Source organism: Amphiura filiformis, chromosome 12 (genome assembly GCF_039555335.1).
Source record: "Amphiura filiformis chromosome 12, Afil_fr2py, whole genome shotgun sequence".
Taxonomy (NCBI): Eukaryota; Metazoa; Echinodermata; class Ophiuroidea; order Amphilepidida; family Amphiuridae; genus Amphiura; species Amphiura filiformis.
The window spans coordinates 23,673,568-23,695,308 of record NC_092639.1 but is presented as its reverse complement, the minus strand read 5'-3'; the positions used below and the strand labels follow the sequence as shown (position 1 = coordinate 23,695,308).

The 21,741-nt window shown below is 34.8% G+C and overlaps 1 protein-coding gene across 4 annotated transcripts in view; it reads left to right on the top strand.

The window, feature by feature from the left end:
* The first annotated feature begins 4,166 nt into the window (after window positions 1-4,166).
* The window catches only part of LOC140165961 (protein turtle homolog B-like), a 94,700-nt gene continuing 77,125 nt past the window's right edge, over window positions 4,167-21,741 (top strand). For all 4 annotated transcript variants that reach the window (XM_072189320.1, XM_072189319.1, XM_072189318.1 and 1 more), the window contains exons 1-2: window positions 4,167-4,441; window positions 19,820-19,970. In XM_072189320.1, the coding sequence (XP_072045421.1) occupies window positions 4,273-4,441; window positions 19,820-19,970 (320 nt within the window). In that variant the 5' untranslated portion in view covers window positions 4,167-4,272. The remainder of the gene's footprint in view (window positions 4,442-19,819; window positions 19,971-21,741) is intronic.

The window sequence follows — 21,741 nt, the reverse complement described above, 5'->3', positions numbered from 1 at the left end:
TTAACGATATCTAGCGCGATATTCTTTGAATCAGTCCATTTGAAAGTCAAGGCAAAGTGATTTCATCTATTTACAGAAAACATTGTAAGCTATACTTAACCCTGGATGCCCACATAAGATGACAGACGACAAAATCTCAAATTGTTTAAACATTTTAGAATATTTGTTAATTTTTGATATTATATTGGAAATAATGTCAACTATGGATTGATTCATATGAGTTTAATGTGATGTAAAATTAGTTCAATAGTTCTTGACTCAAATGTTTTTGAAATTTAGGTGAAAAATCTTTGGCCATATTTGCATTTTTGTTGTACATGGAATTAATAGTTGCAGGCAGGATATCTATTTCAAGAGCATTTACTCGATACAATCTGTGCATGTGGACCTCTCATTTAAACTATTGCATTCCAAACACAGGAAAACTTGAAAACATTATCAAAAGTGATACACTACCCTCAGAGGTTTGCGTAAAAAATCCCTTTCTTGACAAACGGCGATGGTGGGTTATTTGGAAACAACTCTTTGCTTGGATACTTTGTTGGGAAATGTATTATTATGAGATGGATGGTGAAGTTTATAAAAGCTGAGAGTATAAAGCTGCAACTTACTGTGGTGCTGTTTCTAGGATTGACACATTTATGTTGAAAGTATGTTTTAATCCCATTTGGATCATTCAAAGATATTTTGTGTGAAACAAGTGTTAATATCTTTATTTGTTCAATTTTATGACATGCTGAACTAAGCCACATGGCTCCTTCAGCATTCTGTTACAATATTCTTTATATATTGTGGTATGATAAAATGATAAAGCAGGTAACACCATCACATGCGTGATGGCATATTTGCTAAGGTTCTGGTAAAAGAAGTCCCATATCTAGCTCCTATACCCTGGTTGATGAATGCATCTATGCCAATAAAATACCCATGATAGATTGGGATATGAGAGCGAGAAAGGCATTTCAAAAGATAGCTGCCATATTTAGGATTGCAACTTTGCATTGTAGTTTATGAAAAAATTGTATATATTTTACCTAAGGCAGCTATTAGATTCTTACTCAAAAATGTATTTCTTGCATCATAGGACCGGATACCATGGTATAGTAACCTAATTTTCGCAGGATTTTGTTGATGAACTAGTTACTCTTTTTGTTTTAATAATTGACAAGATTTACGAGGCATAGTTTGCTTTGATTGAGTATCAACTTGATGGGTACATTGAACTATTGATGGTTTCCTTTGGGATTATACCAAAATGCAAACATTTCACAAAAATTGAGCACAAAATGGAATAGTTGATGAGCAGGTGGAAGTTTTGAAGATGAATAGTTATTTCCTCTCATAGGATTAGCTATTAATTCTGAAATATAAAATTTTGACCAAAAACTGCCAAAATATTTCCTATTAAGCCCCATTAGGGATTCCGATGTTTGTTTAAAGCTGTAATGCCTGTTTCTAAGTGGGTGAGGAAAACAAATTATCCAGGAAATTATGAATAATAGATGATAAACATAGAAAGTTAAGGGGTACTACACCCCTGCCAAATTTTGTGCCTATTTTTGCATTTTTCTCAAAAACTATAGCGCATTGGTGACAAGTAAGATATGTATATTATAGGGGCAAGGACTACAACTACTGCACTGGAAATTTTATTTCAGCACAGACAACAGTTGTGGAGTTACAGTCAAAAATGAGGAAAACCAATATTTGATCAATAAATCAATAAATACTTGCCTTGAGTTACTGAATTTTCAGTGCAGTAGTTGTAGTCCTTGCCCCTATAATATACATATCTTACTTGTCACTGACGCGCTATAATTTTTGAGAAAAATGCAAAAATAGGCGCAAAATTGGCCAGGGGTGTAGTACCCCCTTAATGACGCTTTTATAGCATCTAAATCTCTCATTTGTTAACTCATTGTATTGATTCAGTGAATGTGTGTTTTTTGTTTTTTAGTCAGAGAAGTTATAATATAATTATGTGCAAGATCCTTGCAAGCACTGAGTAAATTACGTAAACTTCATATTTGGAATATTATAATCAAAGAGAGAACTAAAAAGACTAGTTTGCGTCTGACATCATTCGTCAACCAAACTTGGGGATGGTTTGTTTATGAATGTCATGATGATTCAGTTTCTGAACACGGTGGTAAAACAGCATGCCTTATGGGTAATTTTGCACCTTCAAATATACAATCTCAAAAGTTAGGTCTTAGTAATAGGAAACTTTCTTTTCCGAAGGCACCATGTCAACAACGCCTAAAAAACTGCTTTTTGCCTTGTAAAAGTACCGTAATTTGTCACTATTTTCAGAGCTTCCTTTTTTTTGAGTCAACATTTCTCTTGCGCACTGCAAACCAATCTAGTGTCGTGGGGAATTTGATTGACGTACAGATGACATCAGATGCAAACTAGTCTTTTTAATTCATGTTTTGATTAAAATATATTTAAGTAATAGGTGTAACTCACAATAGGAGAGTTAGGCCATGCCAATTGTGACTGGGATAAAGTGAGTTTAATTTTTTTGAAAATTGGCACATATGTTTTTAATGATGTTCTCTTTCATTTTTTCTAAGTCTCATCAGTCATAATTAGCTAATTAATTAATTAAATGTGGCGTATAGTTACAAAGTGACATTTTTGTATTCCATAGTGGCGTATCGACCATACGCCACTTTTTATACACATTTTATAATTATGAAATATCGGCAAAAATGAAAAACATCGTATGTCATAGTGGCGTACACATATCGGACCTATACGCCACTATGGAATACGAACAACAAAAAGTAACGCCATAGGGATTACACGGCGACCGAGGTGGCGCACGGTTAACGTTAGGTTAGGGTATTGCGTTTTGTTCGTTTTCCATAGTGACGTATAGTTTTATTTTCAGTTTGCCAGCAATAGTATGTATTTATTTCTTTTGAAAAACATATAACAATAAAATCTATTTAGTTTACTACAGAAATTTCACATCATTTACAAAATATAATGAATGTGATTTACACAACTCGATTTTAAATTGGCATTTCTTCAAACCCGATTTTCTCGAAAAGTTGTTTATTCGCTGCACCCCACTATACGCCACTATGGAATACAGACGATTTAATTTTACTCATCTTATGGTAGCCTTTAGTTTTGCCAACAAAGAATGAAAGTGCTTCATCAAAAGCTATTGGTCTTGTGTACAGAGAGGCACACCTTAGATGCTAATAGTCTTACATTTTCAACAATAACAGAGAGACAAAAAATAGAGGAAAGTAAGAGACCTAAAATTAAAGATGGGGTGTGAGAGAGAAGAGAGAGAGAGATGGGGGAAGATGTACTTGTGTGTGAGTAAGAGTGTTTGATAAATATTGTGTAACTGACACAAGCCTTTGTAAATTTACGCAGGCAAAAGTTGGCACATTATAGACGCGTGCAGTAACAAAAGCGTATTACAAGCTGATCGCAGTATAGTATAGCGAGTGTGGAGAGAGAGATAGAGAGCGGTAGAGCAAAGAGGGAAAGAGAGAGATTGACTGCTGACAAGTAATGAAGTTATTATGGTACACATTGTAAATGTTATAATAATAAGACCAAGTTGTCTTCTCCATGTCTACAGATTTGTATTGCTGACATACATAAGATGTACTTGCCTTTGATATTTCCATTTGTTTCTCTTAAGAAGTATTAATGGACAAGTAACTGCTGCATTGTACCTGCAATATAAGGACTCTTGCATCATTTTGATTTTGAAATTATTTTCTTAATGGTTTTTTCACAGGCAAGATAGGCAAAAGTGTGAAGGAGTACTGGGTATCCGTTATAGCAGAGCAAGAAAATATTCAGGCATTGCTAACATCTATGAATGCCTCATGGTGTGAAATCCTAACTCACAAATTATAAGTAACCATTTACAGATGCATTGTTTTTGTAGAATCATATGTAACAAATGCACTCATTATTTGTTCATTGATGTGAGTAAAGATGTTGGATCAATAAGTTTAACTTAAATTCCTCTGCATGAAGATGAGATAATTTTTTAATGATAACATATAATATGATGTCAGATGTAGCAATATAGTAGCCATTTTGTATATATTATGACATATTTATCCAAATCAAATTGAATCCAAATTTACATCATTGTCCATTTTGTTATTTTTTCAGGTGCTCCTTACATTTTCTTGCCCCCTCAAGACACAACCGTCATAAGAGATCAGGACGTAGTTTTTGAATGTGAGGCAGAGGCTTCACCAGGCAACATCACTCAGAGATGGTACTTCAATGACATCCCTGTGGAAACCTCTCGAACTCCAGGATAGATGGGAGTATGTACCAGAAGGAGGACTGATGTTAAAGGAAGTGGTACCAGAGGATGAAGGATGGTTTACATGTAGTCCTACTAATGGATTTGGGGAAGCCCCAACAGCTACAGCTTTCCTTACTGTGCAATGTGAGTATATATATACATCTAATGGAAAGATATTTGGTTAAGAGAGCCAGATTCTGTGTAGCATGTCCGTAACACTATGGGAATACGCCATATTAGATCCCCATAGAGTTACGAAGAGGTTTGGTTAGGTGAGCTCAGATTCCATATAGCCAGTGTAACACTATGGGGAATCCACCATATTGGATTTATACGTATAAAAGCTTATAAAGACAAAAATAGTGTATCTCTAGCATTTATAGGCAAAGGCCATGATAGCAAACAGTCAAAGCTGTCAGATGCATGGTAAAATGTTCCCGTTCATAAGTGACACACATGGTGGAATGTCTGAGTTCTCCTAATGTAGTTTCTTTGGTCTCTTATGACTGTTTGTGCCAGTTTGAGCACAATAATTTTTGGGTGCAGTCATTTGGGGAACAGGATTGTGTGCCCCCGCAGTAAAAAAATCCTGCGCACGCCAATGTAATAAAACCTTTAGAGAATAAAAGATAGGATTTTGTCTTTTGCCTATCCAATATCGTGTCATAATGGATGGGCTGGCCAATATTTTACTACTCTTTCTTAACGCGTTCTTAGTTCTCGCACATGTATTACGCGAACGCATTATGGCGCGATCATTGAGGAGCAACAAGCGTGCCGCCGTTGCGTGGNGGCGCAGCCCTGACTAATATTATCAACTATTGTGAGATATTATACACCAGAAAACCAATCAAATTACGTGAATTCTTTACAAGACGCACCCATTGAATAAGAATTAAATTTCGAATGGGCAACAGGTCCAGGATTATCAAAAGTAGCTCAGGACTGTCTGTGTGCATTGAAACTGAAATCATTTTCTTGCTATCTGACTTGTCGAGCATTGCCCTGAATAGTGCCTTTGGTGATATTATAAAGACACTCTTAATATTGGAGCAACATTTTGTAACAAGATAGTAAGGCCCAGTACTCCTAGGGCTATATGTGTTTCACTATTAAAAGCAGTCAATAGGTTGATTCATACTAAGAACATGCTTGAAACTGTAGTGTCCTTGTGTCCAAGTCCAATTCTTACTCCACATCGCAGCTTGATGCGATGTTTTTAAAACATTGCAGCATTGTGCGATGAAATTAAAATGTACATTTTAATTTCATTGCCTGATGCTGCAATGTTTTAAAAACATGTGGAGTCTGCATCTCCTTTTATGGTCATTCTGCCGACCTTGACTTTCCAGCAGCCAATCACAAGTGTGCACGGCTTTGATATCGTAGCGCGATGCTATAAAGTTGAACAAAATCCAACTCCATCGTGAACCAAAATTTCCACTGCACAAAACCTGGCTCAGATTTCAGGGTTTTTTTATAGCATCGCAGCAGTGGAGTAAGAATCGGACTTCATGTTGCACTTCAACTGAAAAAAAAAGAAAGTGTCTTTTTTCTGTGATAATTTTGATTCACAATTTGTATCTGAACATTCTATATCTTATTGGAAAGTATAATAGATACAAAAGAAGAATCTTTGAACTGAAAGTAAATAAAATGTGCATGAACACTATTGCATTCCTACTCCCTTCAGGTATCAACATTACACATTGCCCTTCCAGACAAGAGTACCCCAAGATGACCCACAAGCCATTGAACACAATATAGATATTTCACATTCAAATGGTGGTGTATGGTATATGATTTTTCATCTATGATAGTCTTTCATTTCATGTTCTTGTCTATTAAAGAGACTACAAATGTACCATCCATTAAAATTTAAATTCAGGTGACTGAAGTATATTTTCATTTTGCAAACAACACTGATATACAAAATTCAACCCTTTTGGGCATGTCCTAAAATAAGTTTAGTATCAAAAGATATATATCACTTGATATTGCCACACAAATGAAGCAGCTAACAAGACAAGACAAGACAAGACAAGAAAGGAACAAAAACTTTAAAAAGTCATAAAGAGGACGATGTGTTCAACAAACAATGGTTGACCACAACATGTTGAATATGATAATAAATCAAGTTCAGAATATAGGATTCTTTTTGACCTTAGCATATTTGACATAGCAGTCGGAATCAATAGGTGTGTTAGGCGGTAGCCTTAGACGGTAGCCTACATTTGAATGTTACTTACAAGCGAGCCAGCAATTAAATTATGCTACAAGCGTGTGTGTGTCCACTGTCCACACGGGACTTACTTGTAAGCCAACTCACTTGTAAGAGTGACCTTCACTGGTAAATTATGCCATGATTATGCACAATCAGAATAGGATTGGGTCATCAAGGTCATGCTTACAAGCGAGCTATAACATGCAAGTCTTGTTCACACTGGCCTTACATTTGAATGTTACTCGCTACATGTAAGATATCTTACATGTAAAATCGTCACTTGTAACTTGCATGTAGCTACATGCGAGTGCGTTTAGACGGGCACTACATACAAGTTTACATTTGAATGTAGTTACAAGCGACTTTACAAGCGACCGTCTGAACAAGCCTAGTTTTGTCTTCATCTTGTTTGGCTCGTGAACATTGTTTAGTCAATAAGAAGTCTGAACTGACCTTCTTTTTTGAAGGAGTATTTAGTATACTAACAAAATACACATCTCCTCATTTTTATGTGAGTGCAAAAAGAACGTATATGCAGTATAATCAAAGACAGAATTAAAAAAAGACTAGTTTGCATCTGACGTCATCTGTCAATCAAACTTGGGTGCAGTTTGTTTACAAGTTTCGCGATGATGAGTTGCTGAATGTGGCAGTAAAACGGGATGCATTATGGTTCATTTTGCACCTTCAAATATACAAACCATATCAAAGGCTAGGTGTTTATAGTAGGAAACTTTCTTTCCTGAAGGCACCATGTCAACAATTCCTAGAAAAGTTGCTTTTTCCTTTGTAAAAGTGCGTAATTTTTTGCCATTTTCTGATGTGAAAACTAAATTATTCATATTTTTGTATGGCTTTTTGTTCCTTTTTTACTATGAATAAATCTACAGAATACTTTAAGAGGAAATTTTTGCACTTCATTTATTTTTGCACTTTTCACGTTCCAAGCTGCTACCACGAAAATAACAACGCATGAATATATTCCTTTTGTGTATAGGCCAAATGTAAGGAAACAAAAAATTAATCACACTTTTACAGTGTATGGCAACCCAGACTTAATACCCTTATTGCACTCTTAGACAAGATTGGAAGGATTAATGTTTGGGGACTGATAATTATTTTGACGATAAATATAGTCTGCAATTATTTACTTTGATTTACTTGTGACCTGCAGCAGCTGTCTTGCAAAACACACATAATAGCCTAATGTTCAAAGGCACAGTACAGGATTTTATTCATCTTATTCACCAAATCAATAGACCAAGGAATTGTGCTTTTTGTTTCTGGGTATGATGAGCAGATAGCTTGTATCTAAAGAAGATGAAGCTTTTGTTAACCCACATAGTCTCATCCTCAAAGGCTCAGTACAGGAATGCACACACCGGCCAATTGATTCAAGAAAGATGGCTTTTTTTCAGGAGGCTTGTTGAACAGGGAGCGTATTATAATATAATTATCTCAGGTCTTACAGCTTTGTAATAGACACGATAAAGCAGACTTCTTATATAGAAAGAGGATAAAAAGAGCAAATTTGAAATTAACTTTGCGTTTCAACTTTTTTTTCCAAACTATGTTAAAAAAAATTTTAAATACTGTAAAAAAACGGTATTTTAGATTTTTGGGAGATAGTGGTCATATCAGTATATCTCCTTCAAGACCAAAAAAGGGCTAGATGACCCAGTTTGGTATGCATTTAACTTTTGCATCAAGATTTCATCAGTTTTTACATTTTCTATACTAACACTCTTAGTCTTAACAGACCAATACGTGACAGTACACTCCTGGATGCCAATTAATAGCAATTCTGGCTTGTTTGGCTTGTTATAGGAGCTAGAAGCTAGCAGGTGATTTGGGGTATCACTTTATAGTAACATGACCCTTTTACCAACAAAACAGATTTTGTGCAAATCTTTACTAGATTCAGAATAATTACTTAGTTAAATGATGAAAGGATTGAAATTGAAAACAAAAATGATGATTGGTACCCATATTTAGTTTTAGGGAATTTCTCAATAAAATGATTATAGATGATAATTGTGAAATATAAGCATAACCAAACACTCATCTTGTATTGTGCCATCTTTGTGGATTTCAAATTCTTTGTACACAGACCTGTCTTTGTTCACTGTAGGACTTATTTAATACTTCTATTCTATACTGGCATGTTTTGGTGTTTATTGAAAAGCCCAACTTCTTCCAAGTGCAATACAAGATCATCTTGAACAGATAGAATTAATTGCTTTGTGAACTTTATCACACTGATCTGAAAATAAGGTGGATCTAACCTAACATTGCATTTTAATGTGGCGGTCTTGTTCATAGTCACTGAAAACTGGTGGTTACCAATCATTTTGATACAATATGTATAGGCTCACACATAAAACAATTTTGGCTAAATAATATTCAGCATTTAGTAACTAGTAGTTTCACGCCTCACGGCGATCGTCAGACTATTGCTCTGTTGTTGTTATGATCCTTGATTACGGAACCGAAAAAATATACGCAAAGCAGGCCTACGCGGATAGGCCTACACATAAAGACGCGTCAATATGAAACATACGCAAAGTTATTTATACGCAAATATTATTTAGCCAAAATTGTTTTATTAAATTAGCTCTACCTTGTTAAAAATTGGTATTGAGCACTGTGAAACGACTATCGAAAGTGACTATTTATGTTATTAGGCTCACACATATATATGTACACCCCACACATATTCCCCATACCACAACCCCTGCTCCCACACACACACCTATGTCACTAATGCGTACAAACATTTTGCTATCTTCAGTAGATAGCAATCATCTTGAGCAGATAACACAAAATACACACACATACAGAGAAAGACACTCCAGCATTTTTATGAGACGATATCAGTAGGCAAGCTTCATAACCAGCCATATTTTATCCCCATCATCATACCTTGTATACATCGACATCAAACATTTAACAACGCCAATTTATAATTGAACAGGAATAGATTGAAAGGAACTGTGTGATTAACACTGATTCCACTACGTACGATTGATGCGTTTAAAGCATGGAGAATGATGCGAAAATTGAAAATTAAAATTGGGTCAGATCGAGTTATACCGACAGGTCCTTAGATGTAATATATTTTGTTTAATTCATTAATGTATTTTCTTGAGAAATTGGATCATTTGAAGGAAAGAAGAAGGTAATAGAAAATGTGGAACAGGTGCAGAGTAGTATTTATGCAGAATCATTGACTTATATATAAGATATTGCTATCAGCAAGAAATATTCTTATTTTATGTGAGCTTATAATATAGTATGCCAATTATAGAGAGGATATGTATACTTACTGTGTTTATATGGTAGAATATAGTTTGAAGATAAATAATAAAGGTGAGCTCAGTTCACATGATAAATCAACAATTTTAGAGAAAGTTCTCCCAGGAATGAATATCATGCAATAAATTAGAATATTTTTCTAGGCATTCTATTAGTATTCCCTGCACTTTGTAGCATATGATTGTGGAATGTATTTTACTGCTTAAAATTTCATGATTTTTTCCAGACAGTGCATGTGTTTAGATGGCAGCCATGGTTATATGTCAACATTTTGTAATTTCTTAATTTAAGTTAGAAAAGAACGCTGCATATATTATGCATAGCTTATGTCAAATTGGACCCAGCTGTACCCTCTGAACCAAGCTTATCACCTGCACTTAAGATGATACTAAGTGTATACAGGCTTAAATCAGTTTTAGTATGTTTTGCAAAAGTGAATCATTATGTTGTTTTAGAGCCTGTGTAAAGAATTAGTATATTGCACTTTCAACTCATCAGGTCTTGCAGTTCTTGAGATAGTTGTCAAAATCATGCAAAGAAACATGTCACATTTTTTTATTAAAGCAACAAAACCTACAGAACAGCTAGTGAATTTTAAAAGTATTTGAATTGGTGTAATTGCTGAATCCAGGACATACACGCTTAACTCCAAACCTAAATCTTAACTATAATCATACCTTAACCGTAGTCATAACCTTAACCCTTACCCTAACTCTCACCCTAACCCAAACCCGAATTGCTGACCTAGGTTCTGCGAGAAAGATACACTGAATTTACAATTAAGACTTTTAAATTTGTCCCTAATGATTACCTCAAAGATGTACAGTAGTAGTTCAGATTATAAACATTATCTCTTTTTGAATATGTCGAGAACCTATAAAAGGGAAGTAAGCCTGATACCCACGAACAGAACCATCCTATGATGCTGTGATGTTTTATGTGCATGTAAATTGAATTTGACCATCAGTCGACGAGACTATGTATCCACTCATCTATACCAACATTAGTAAACATGATGAAACACAAGATGCAATAGACGACTGTGGAATATCAAATGCGCTTATTGCAGGGTTACCATGAGGTGCATTACTCGCACAATTGGGCTCCTTTTAACCCCATCGACTTATTTCTTGCAGTTCCTTGAGCAATCAAAATAAACAGACTATTCTTGCCATATCTCGGATTGGTTCAATACATGACATAGCCCTTTTGTAATCAACATATAGAGTTCTTTTAAAATGCCCATGGGGCTATATTTGGGTTACTTTTACAAGTATCAAGGCACAACAATTTTCAATGGTATTTTTCCCTCAAAATAGGCATGATAGTTTCCAATGGTATTTTTCCTCTGATTTGCTGATTTATGAAGACCCTTGTTTCACCAAAAGTTGAATATTGCTCTATCAAGTATTTTATGACCATTTTATTGTTCAGTCAGTTTATAAAGGATATCATCCTCCCAATTGGGTGAATTATTTGCTAGAATTAGAACTGCCCAAATATTAGAGTATTATTTTGGGTGCATTTTCTTTTGACATGAAATTTGGCTACTGGAGTGCTGCCAGCCGCCACCTTGATGTGGTACTTGCCGCACATTTGGGCTGATAAAATGAAGGTAATCATGTCCTATTGGTACAAAATTGACAGACTCGCTACTTGGGTTTAACCCTTCCACGCCATATGGAAAGCAGATGATGCATTAAAAATATGAACAAAGTGTAAAAGACCACAAGAAATTTTAAATGTTGCCATTTTATCACCATATTTGATATTAAAAATTAGATTGATATGAGAGCAAACATATTTATTATTGGTAAGGCATTTAACAGGTGGGTCTTAAATTTTAAAGGTTTAAGGTTGATTGATGTACGGTCTTTGGTTAAAACCAATAATCAATTAGAAAGGCTTAACGCTCTGCTTTAATGTTCAAGCGAGATGGCAAATATTTTTATACAAATTTTAAAAATCACATCATATGGAATTATTGTTCAGTATAAAAATTGCACCAAAATGAGTACAAACATGCCTGGGTATCAATTCTAGAGATACCTTGCAATATTAAACATGGGATTATTATAATGTAGATTCAAGTTATTTGTCAAAGCAGGTATGTCTTTGGATGTACCAAAGCGGTCTATCTGATCAGAATGACCGAGGCTGACCGATACACCTCTGTGAGTGTGTGACTGGAAATACAATGATACGCTTTGCTGGTCTTATACGAGTTCTATAACCCCAACAGAAGCAGCGGTCAGATTTTAATCTTATTTTCCACCATTGTCCGGAAAACAAAATGTAAACAACTGGGAGCAATTGTATGAGTGGTGTCATTGCATATGTATTTTGAGGATATTGGAAAATTGTACTTAATTAATTAACCCTTCTTATGCCATAACTTCTGATTAAATAAAGTCATTGACTAATTTTAGAATTTGGTTTAAAATAGTGTCAATACTTGTGTGCAATATTCATGTGAGTATATCTTGATAGTTGTTGTATACGTAGTTTTTTTATTATTACATATTTCAATGTTTTTTTGTGTTCCTTACTTATTTGAAGTGTATAGACTTTTTACATGAGCATTTGGTCAATTCTTGGTCAATATTATTGCATCATTTTCATCAATCCAAAACATGTATAGTTAACTGTTTGATTCTCATTTATAAGCACTCAAAGCTCAAGGATCTATGAGGCATGTTGCCAACTGAGGTGAAATACCCTTTAATGGTAACTGAATCACAAGTCACTGCTATTAGCATTAGATAGCATCACTTCAGTTCTTGTTCAGTATCAATAATCACATCATTGCATAATTTTTGTCAGTCTATAATATAGTATGTATCACTCAAACATCAAGGATCTATGGGCAATGTTTCCATCTGAGGTAAAACACCCTTTAATGGTAATTGAATCACAAGTCACTGCTATCAGCAGTAGATAGCATCAGTCTAAATCATGATAAGTGGAACTAATCTGATAGCTATCACTGCTCTCAAGATAACCTTTGTATAATGTGTGTCAATGCCAAGTATTAAAAGCTTACCTGCTAAACATTGTAACATCATTTGGATGGTGGCTTTGACATGGCCCACATTTAACACGTGTCAAAACATGTGTTGTTAGCATACCTAGAATAAATTGATAGATCATTTGGCAAGGACTATCTGACACATTAAGTTCAAATCTATTGGGCAAGGACCATCTGACATATTATGTTCAATCTATTATAACACTTAATACAAATTTGAACAGATACTATTGTATTATATCGGTGGTGTAGTTGTGATTTCAGGGAAGCTGACATTATCTTCATCTCATGATTTTGAATTAAAATATGATTTTAGTTGATAGCTATTAAATTGACATATAAAAGTGATTCGAAAATGTAACAGATTGAAAAACAAGTTTTCTATGCTTATTTTCTATTATTACCAGAAGTGTGTGCCACAGTGCTAGAGATAACACAATTCCATTGCCTCACAATGTATTTGTTACCACAAAAGACTACTGCATATAATGCAATTGTGATTGTATCACTTTCCCAGAGGTATTGTAGATTTTGAGAAAAATTGGTAAATAATAAAATTTTGTGCACAATTGATAATAAAATAAGCAACTGATATTTTTCATGCTATTTTCAACACCAATCTCAACCATGCTGATGATGAGTTATTGCTTTCATGTGGCTAAGGTGTTGTAAGGAATATTGGCCTGGTTTAACCTTATCCGTAGATTGCCCAGGGCTGCATAATAGTTAACTTTGCAATGTTACTATTTCCTACTGCACTTGTGAATGATTCTAGTTATTTACAGTTCAAAAATGTCCATACCGTATTTCGTCAAATAAACGCCCCCAGGGGCGTTACATTTTCACAAGGGGGGAGGGCGTTTATTCAAGGTCAATTTTAGAACGATAAAAAAACGCTAAAATGACTTAATATGAACTAGAAACACTGACTTCTGGCTCACTTCCGGGTTTCCAATCCAGATTTTCACCAATTATTGACGCTATTATCGACAATGTGGGGAACTTGGTAAGCTTACTACACAAGATGCCATGGAAATATCGGCATTTTTGAAACATCTTGGTTGAAAAAAGTGGTGGGGGCGTTTTTTTGAGGGGGGGGGCGACTATTTGACGAAATACGGTAATTTGATACAATACTCATAGGGCGAATTTCTCGACGGGTGGCTTAGCAATTGGCTTGTCTAGCCTCAAGGCTTAAGAGGTCGTAAGACCAGGCTTAACTGAAAAGCGTATTTCCCAAGCACGGCTACCATAGCCTCGAGGCTTCGTTGGCCCGTGGGCCAGGCTTGTAGGATTAGCCCCAGGCTTCAGTAAAATTTGCATTTCTCGAAATCAGTCTTCTGTAGCCGTAGTCTCACGCAAGCCTGTTAGACCAGGCTTACAGTGGCTTTTCTTGGCCCTGCCTCAGAGCAGGTCTTAGGTCGTAAGCCTTGGTCTATTTCAATTTACAAATTATTTAAATTGCAACGCAAAGTTTACCTTTCATATTTTGGACGGTCTTTCAATTAACATGGGTAAGCAGTCCCGTAACTCGGGGGGGGGGGGGGAGCAGGGGAGCTCTTGCCCCCCCCCCATGAAAAAGGTAAATTAGGCCTACTTCTGAGAGTTATTAATTAATCTCATATTTGGTCATTTTAACCTTAAAAACTAAATTTTTAAGGTTAAATAAATTGCATTTATCCCACTTTTGTACCATTGGCCTATATGTCACCAGCTTTAATAGCTTAAATATGGCATTTGTACCATAATTTTTTTTTCCAATCTCACCCAAAAAAAAAAAAAAAAAGAAATCTACGCCAATGTTCGGGACACATTCCAAGCAGATCCCATAACTCCTCAGACCCACTCCACCCCTTACAAACCCAAACAGCATGAACGATACCTGCTCCTCATTTATTATGTTTGTCCCCGCTTTCCCCACCCCCACCCCCAAATGAAAATGTCTAGTTACGCCACTGTGGGTAAGTAATTGTTTGATTTAGTTGAACATTTCAGCATTTTATTTTAGTGTTCATTTGAGTTAGTTGAATTTTTTGAAGTAGCTGTTGCTATCATAAGACCTACTTAATTTGAATGATGATTTTTTTTTACAACGAATATAATTTAAAAAAATTCTTTCATCATCATCATGATCATCATCATGAAGACCTATATGATACCATCTGTCCCTATCCAAGCCTTAATAGTTTGATACTCGTACTTTTCATAAGTAGGCCTATTACAATATTATTTTGGAGTGCCTATATTATACCAGGTTGGACATCAATTTAATACAATAGAAGGACAACATTTGGTAAAGATATAGTAAATATTTGACACGAAACAATAGTGCATGCAGTATTAAAACTGAATTTACGGATAAGATGCATATAATATTGCTATATCTTCTACTTAAATAATTATAAATATTGTACCAACAGATAACTTCATGTGAGATCTGAAAAGACTACTGATATCAGCAGTAGGCCTAGATATACGTTGGTTGCTTTCCTTTTAGGGGAATCACGGATTCCTTTCCATTAGGCTTACAGTTTTACCCTTTTTGGGATGCAAAGAAAAAATCACAAGTATAAAGCATAGACGTAGGCCTATCATTCATACAAGTTGGACTCATAAAAAGTCAAGCGGAAATAAAATAATACATAAAAGACACAAAAACAGGCACAATATTCTTGCATCAAGTTGTGTACGGTATAAGCCCAAGCACAAGACCGCGGGTCCAGGCTAGTCTTTGCGCCGGGAACATTGCGATAATGAAACGGCAACCTCCAACAGCCTATACAATTAAGTCGCTTGTTGAAAGGGACGAGGTTGTCAAGCGTTAAGCCTGCAAGGCCACTAAGACTAGGTTGAATTTGCGTTGAAGAAATCCGGCTAGAGTTAAGACTCGGGCTTCGAGAGCGGGTTAGGCTTAGTAGCCTCAAGGCCACCTTAAGACTACGGCTTAATAAGACTCCTGTCGGGAAACTCGCCCATAAAGTCTTGCCAGAAAGTTGCTCTTGTAGCTTGATATGTATATTATGATCAGCTCTTAATAGGCGGGAATTATTCAGTTTTTGTTACTGCGCGAGTCAATAAAGTTCCAACTTACGCACGCGTAAATTCACAAAAGCATGCGTCATTCACGCAAAATACAAAGCACAGTTAGCGTAGGTGCTGTGCCTAGCTGTGTTTACGCCATTCTGTATCAATCCATGATGTTATGAGTCCCCGCCTATTAAGAGCTGATCAGAGTATAGGCCTATACAAGATCAACATGTTATTAAATCGCAGCCACATGCACATATGCAGGGTTATATTTTGACCGTAATTTAAGAGATTAAATATCTGTTGAAAGAAAATTAATCCGTATTTATTGGGATGTTTTGATCCAATATTTGCATGAGTCATTTGGTAGTATTTTCACAAGAACGTGATCACTGGCTGGTCTACCGATTTGTTTTATTGATTTTTGTGAAACCTTGATAAACCTAACCTTTGATGGGGATTGAGTTTCTTGATGCAGGCATGAAGTGATATTAATGCTTTACCATATAACATCCCAATGACACCAAGATGTCTTGCAAAACACACACAGATATAAAACCTGGGAAGCAATAGAATGCTTGTCTAGATTCATGTGAAGATTTTATTTTTATGTAAATTTCAAAAATGATTTTGATCAAACTGACATCTTCTTTTGCGAATAGTTTGTGAAATATATCTTTCAAAATTTGTTTGGAGAGGATGCCAGTGTGTTAAATGCTAAAGCAGCACTGAGCTGAAATGTTTAATCATAGCAAATATTATGTCTCCAAGTTTAATTTGTTCATGTACCAAGAAATGAAAATGACAAATGTCATCAACACTTACAAGCAGATACATGCACACGCACACATACGATGTGTCGTCACATACCAACACCAATATTTTCTTAATTAAATTTATGAAACCTGGCAAGGATTGCACGTTGGATCGTCAGCTGTAGCTTTAATCATATCCTTTAATCAGGTAAAATAATAATGCATCTCAAAGGCGTATCCGGATTACTAGCGCTGCTGACTACACCAACGACTCAGTTTCCAATCGGTAGAGAAGATGAGTTTCTTATCTATGGCTGGTGGCTAAATCTGACTCATTTCAACAACTTAATTATTATTATCATCAAACTCTTATCAACATAAACTTTTTTTTTTTTTTTTATTTTTAATTATCATTTTTATCAATATTGACTAATTTTCCATATTTGAATGGCAAATCAATTTACCGGAAATGACTATAGCTTGATCAGTATGATTTTTAAATGGTAACATAATTTTTTAGCAACATACTTTAAAATTGCATAAATATTTTTGAGATTAAAATTTGAGATTAAGGTTTGTGAGTTTGGATAATTGAAGTCAATTTATGATATTGAACCGCTTAAATCCCAAATGCTCCATTATCATCTAATTTGAGTAAATGTTGCATTAGATGCTAACATCAATTATATCAAACTACTTAAGGCCAGTGTAATGGGAGAGAACATGGACCTTTTCGAGCATCATTATTTCTGAATTGTATGTCAAAAGTATATAAAACTATACATTTTTGGAAAGGAAATGAGTCAAGGAATCCCATGGTGACGTCAGATTTGTTCAAAAATCTCGAGTTTTTGAAAAAATCACAAAAATTCACTTTTTTACCCCAATTTTTTTGTGACAACTTAGAAAAAAATCCGTTCGGAGTAAAAAAAATTCAGTTAGCTTTTTATAAAGAAGAGACATGAACTTTAGGGAAGGTTTTTTTATTTTTTTTAAATTCGTCTCTTTTTTCGAAATATTGAAAAAAACATGTGAAAAAAGCAATTTTGTCACTCTATTAAGCTAAAAATTGCACAGAATGGTGTATATTTTTGTTTAAAACAAATATTTTGTAAAAATGAGAAAACCTTCCCTAGGCTTTGATGTACTCTAAATGATAGTGCAAAAAGTTTACCTTTTGCTTGCATATTTTCGAGTTATCTTGTCACAAAAATCGTGCAATATTGTCAAAAGTGAACTCTGAGAAATCGACGTTTTAGTAAAAAAATGTCAAAATTATGCACAAAACGTCCTTATATTTTAAAACGGTAAGACTTTCACGCTTGTAAAAGCTGTATCTGGTGCATGGTCTAAATATGCATCTTTTTGCACCAATAAATTTATAATGTCTGCTTTCAGTGCGCCAAAATTCAAAATAATTAAAAAATCTAAGTGGCATTTTGACTGCAAATTTTTGTTTTGTTTACACCACATTTGTTGGCGTGAACAACAAACCGAATGCGCCTAGACTGCGTTGGACATACGCCAAGCAGAGTTGGCGCCAGCGTCACGCTAAGCGAATCGTAGCGTAATCAAAATATTTCGCGATTCGCGCATTTCTGACTCATTATTTCCGCCAATTTACTAAGCTGTCTTGAGCCATGTGACTTTTTAGAGTTGAAAAGAGTGAAACAAGTCAAGCAAAAATATGAGTAAATATTAGCAAGTTGTATTTTATCAGTTTCAAGTGAAAGAATACATCTTAGTGTTGATAAATATCAAGAAATCTCAAATTCGGGCGTGAACGAATGTGTCTTCCATACTCTGGCCTTAAAATATGTACTCATTACAAATTTCAATAATTTACAATCAATAAGGTAATAATCAATGATTTATTATCTGAGCTATTTAATTTTTCTTTCTTCATGAATTAGAAAACTAATGTAATTTACTTAAATTCATACTGATCATTCTATAAACACCTGCATAGCAATAATGAAATTGAGAAATATTAAAAAATCCATAAGAAATAGACATGAAAGAGTGGATATGTGAAGTAGTATATCAAAAAGAGACACTTTTGGGCAGGTTCTCAATTTTGAGTGTTTTACATATCTTAAATATAGATATATTTTGCTCCAGCGTTTTCCCCAATGAAATTGGACATTCCTAAGCGAAGATATTGATTTCGTAAGTTATGGTATTATAAAATTGGAAATTGAGATATCGGCCTTTAAAAAATATTATTGACAATGTTGAGAGTAGGAATGACATTGAAAATGTCTGAAAAAATACAAGATGCCAGTTATATTCCAGTCTGAAACTATCACACAATATTATTAACATCATAAAATTGCAAAAAGCCCAAATTGTGAAAAAATCACCACAGGCAAATTTTTTGCTATATCTCCATTTACGATCCTGCCCAAAAGTGTCTCCTTTATTGTTTTCAACTGATGAGCAAGTCTGTTTTTAAAAAATAGTATAAATCTGTAGTATTAGAAGGCTTGGCTATAAATCTGCAGTATTAGAAGGCTTGGCTATTTGGGATTGATCAATGTATAGGATTAGTGGTTTCTGATCGGGTCAAGTAAATAAATGAATAAATAAAGCACAGCCTTACTGTATATCTGATTACCTCTAGGGAAACATACAAAGTCAGTGACATGCCATGTAATCCTAACCATTTAACTTTTTATTCGGGTATATAGAGACTACTAGACTTGCCACCAGATCGGAGGTCTGGTGACTCAAATCACGATCTTCAAACTCAATCATGTATTGGAGTACAAAACTAGTGAATTTCTTATCCCTGATACCAAGTCCCATCATTTGCCCCTACCAGTACAAAAGCTTGGCTGAAAGTAGCTATCAAATATGTTTAGTTTACTACTCCTTCAGCAATGTATTCTTAAAATTGCACAATTGCAATAGTCATCTGTAAGTCCCATATTTTGCTGCTACCAAAAAGCTTGGCCAAAATGGCTATTAAACATGTCCAGTTTTGGTTATACAGTGACGTGTTCTGGTAATTGCAATGTCCAGTTAATTACGAAAGCTTAAATTAGCCAAGTACAAGAGTTGACCTTTTTCATATCTCATGTGATTTAATTAATCAGGTCATATACAAAATCCAATCAAGAAAATAAAGATTGATCTAATATGTATGCTTTAATATGATTCTTTCCATACAGATCCAGCATATGTAGTAGAAATGCCAGATCAGATCTTTGTTACCAGAGGACTGGACACCATATTAACTTGTGATGTAGATGCCAAGCCTCTAGTTGAATACATTGTATGGTTTAAAGATGGGGTTGAGATTGCCATCACACGGGTGCCAAGGTAAGAAGCACAGGTTTGAACTAGAGGTTGATTCAATGTAATCCCAGCATGCAGTATGTTATTATGTGCAATGTAATAAAGGAGCCATTTCAACACCATTTCACATTCAAATGTATGTATAAAATAAGAACCAGTAGTTTTGATGGAATATTCATCGCGACTTTTATGTTTTGAATTGATAATTGGGTAGGGGTAATGTTTGTGGATACATTGCTACCAAGAAAGTTAAAAAGTCGTGTGTTTTTAAGGTGGCACACAGGATCACTCAAAGTGGCAAATTTTAGACATTGTTTTGTATTGTATCTTTAAAAGTAACGATGATAAGTACATAAAAGTATACATTTTCAGAAAGGGAATGATGCAAGGAATCCAACTAGCACGGCAGATATCTGCAAAAATGAGCACTTTTTGAGAAAAGCGCTAAAATTGATTTTCCATGCCAATTTTTTAGGTCCGCCATAACAACTTACCTAAATATCAAAATTTACAAAATTGGCATATATGTGTTCTAAAGACACAAATCTAGAAAGTGTTTTCTCAAATTTATGAATTTTTTCTTCGTTTTGAAAATATACCTTAAATTATCTCAAATTTTGGTCAAAATCTTTTTTGACCCATATTTTTAAAACGAAGAAAAAATATAAGAAAACACTTTCTAGATGCGTGTCTTTAGAACACAAATATGCAATTTTCATCCATTTTGATATTTTGGGTAAGTTGTTATGGCGGACCGAAAAAAATTGGCATGGAAAATCAAATTTGACGCTTTTCTCAAAAACTGCTCATTTTTGCAGTAATCTGCCGTGCTAGTTGGATTCCTTGTGTCATTTCCTTTCTGAAAATGTATACTTTTATGTACTTATCATCATTACTTTTAAAAATACAACACAAAATAATGTTTAAAATTTCCGACTTTGAGTGATCCTGTGTGCCCCCTTAAAACAATTTTAGCTATTTTAAATGCTTGTAAAAAGAAGGTGGAACCAGCAAAGTTTTCTTGCACATGCATGCATGCAGACACATAGCTTTTCTTGTTGTATAACAACCTTGACCATGCACAGCAGGAGCCCAGTGTGATATTTTCTGAAAATAACCATGTGTTTCTCAAACATGCTGTCAGTGGCTGCAATGTATTCTGGGCTTACATTTAAACAACCTCTGGGTTTGAACACTGTACCAGCATCAGTCAAATTCAAAGACACTCTGAAGGCTCAGGCACAGGACTTCACAATTTGTTAGAAATCTAAAGGCTGCAGATAACATGTAAATGCGGAGGTGGGCAGCACTTCAGTAGCTCAATTTCAAGTCAAAGAAAAAAACTTCATCTGTCTTGAGTTGGAAAGAGTGAAATAATGATTTTTAAATCAAGAAAAAATTTGAGGAAATATTAAACAGTTGTATTTTTTCAGTTTAAAGTGAAAGTATACATCTTAGTGTTCATAAGTATCAAGAAATCTCAAATGTAGGCATGGACAAATGTATCTCTCCTTATTCTGCCCTTAAATTCTATACCCCAACATTGTATTCTAGGCTATTGTCAGCAGTCAAAACAATGACAGCCAGCTTTGAAAGAGCCTGGAGATACCGTGATAGATTTCAAGAACTACATCCGCCATCCAAGCATACATTATACATTCAATATCATGCACATGTATGTTCCCTTCAATAATCTTATTACTAGTAAAAACAAATGATCCCAATTAAAGCAAGGTTCTGCAGATGTTACTATTTTTGTTTCAAATCTTCAGCTTTTTTTTCTTGTGAGAAAAAT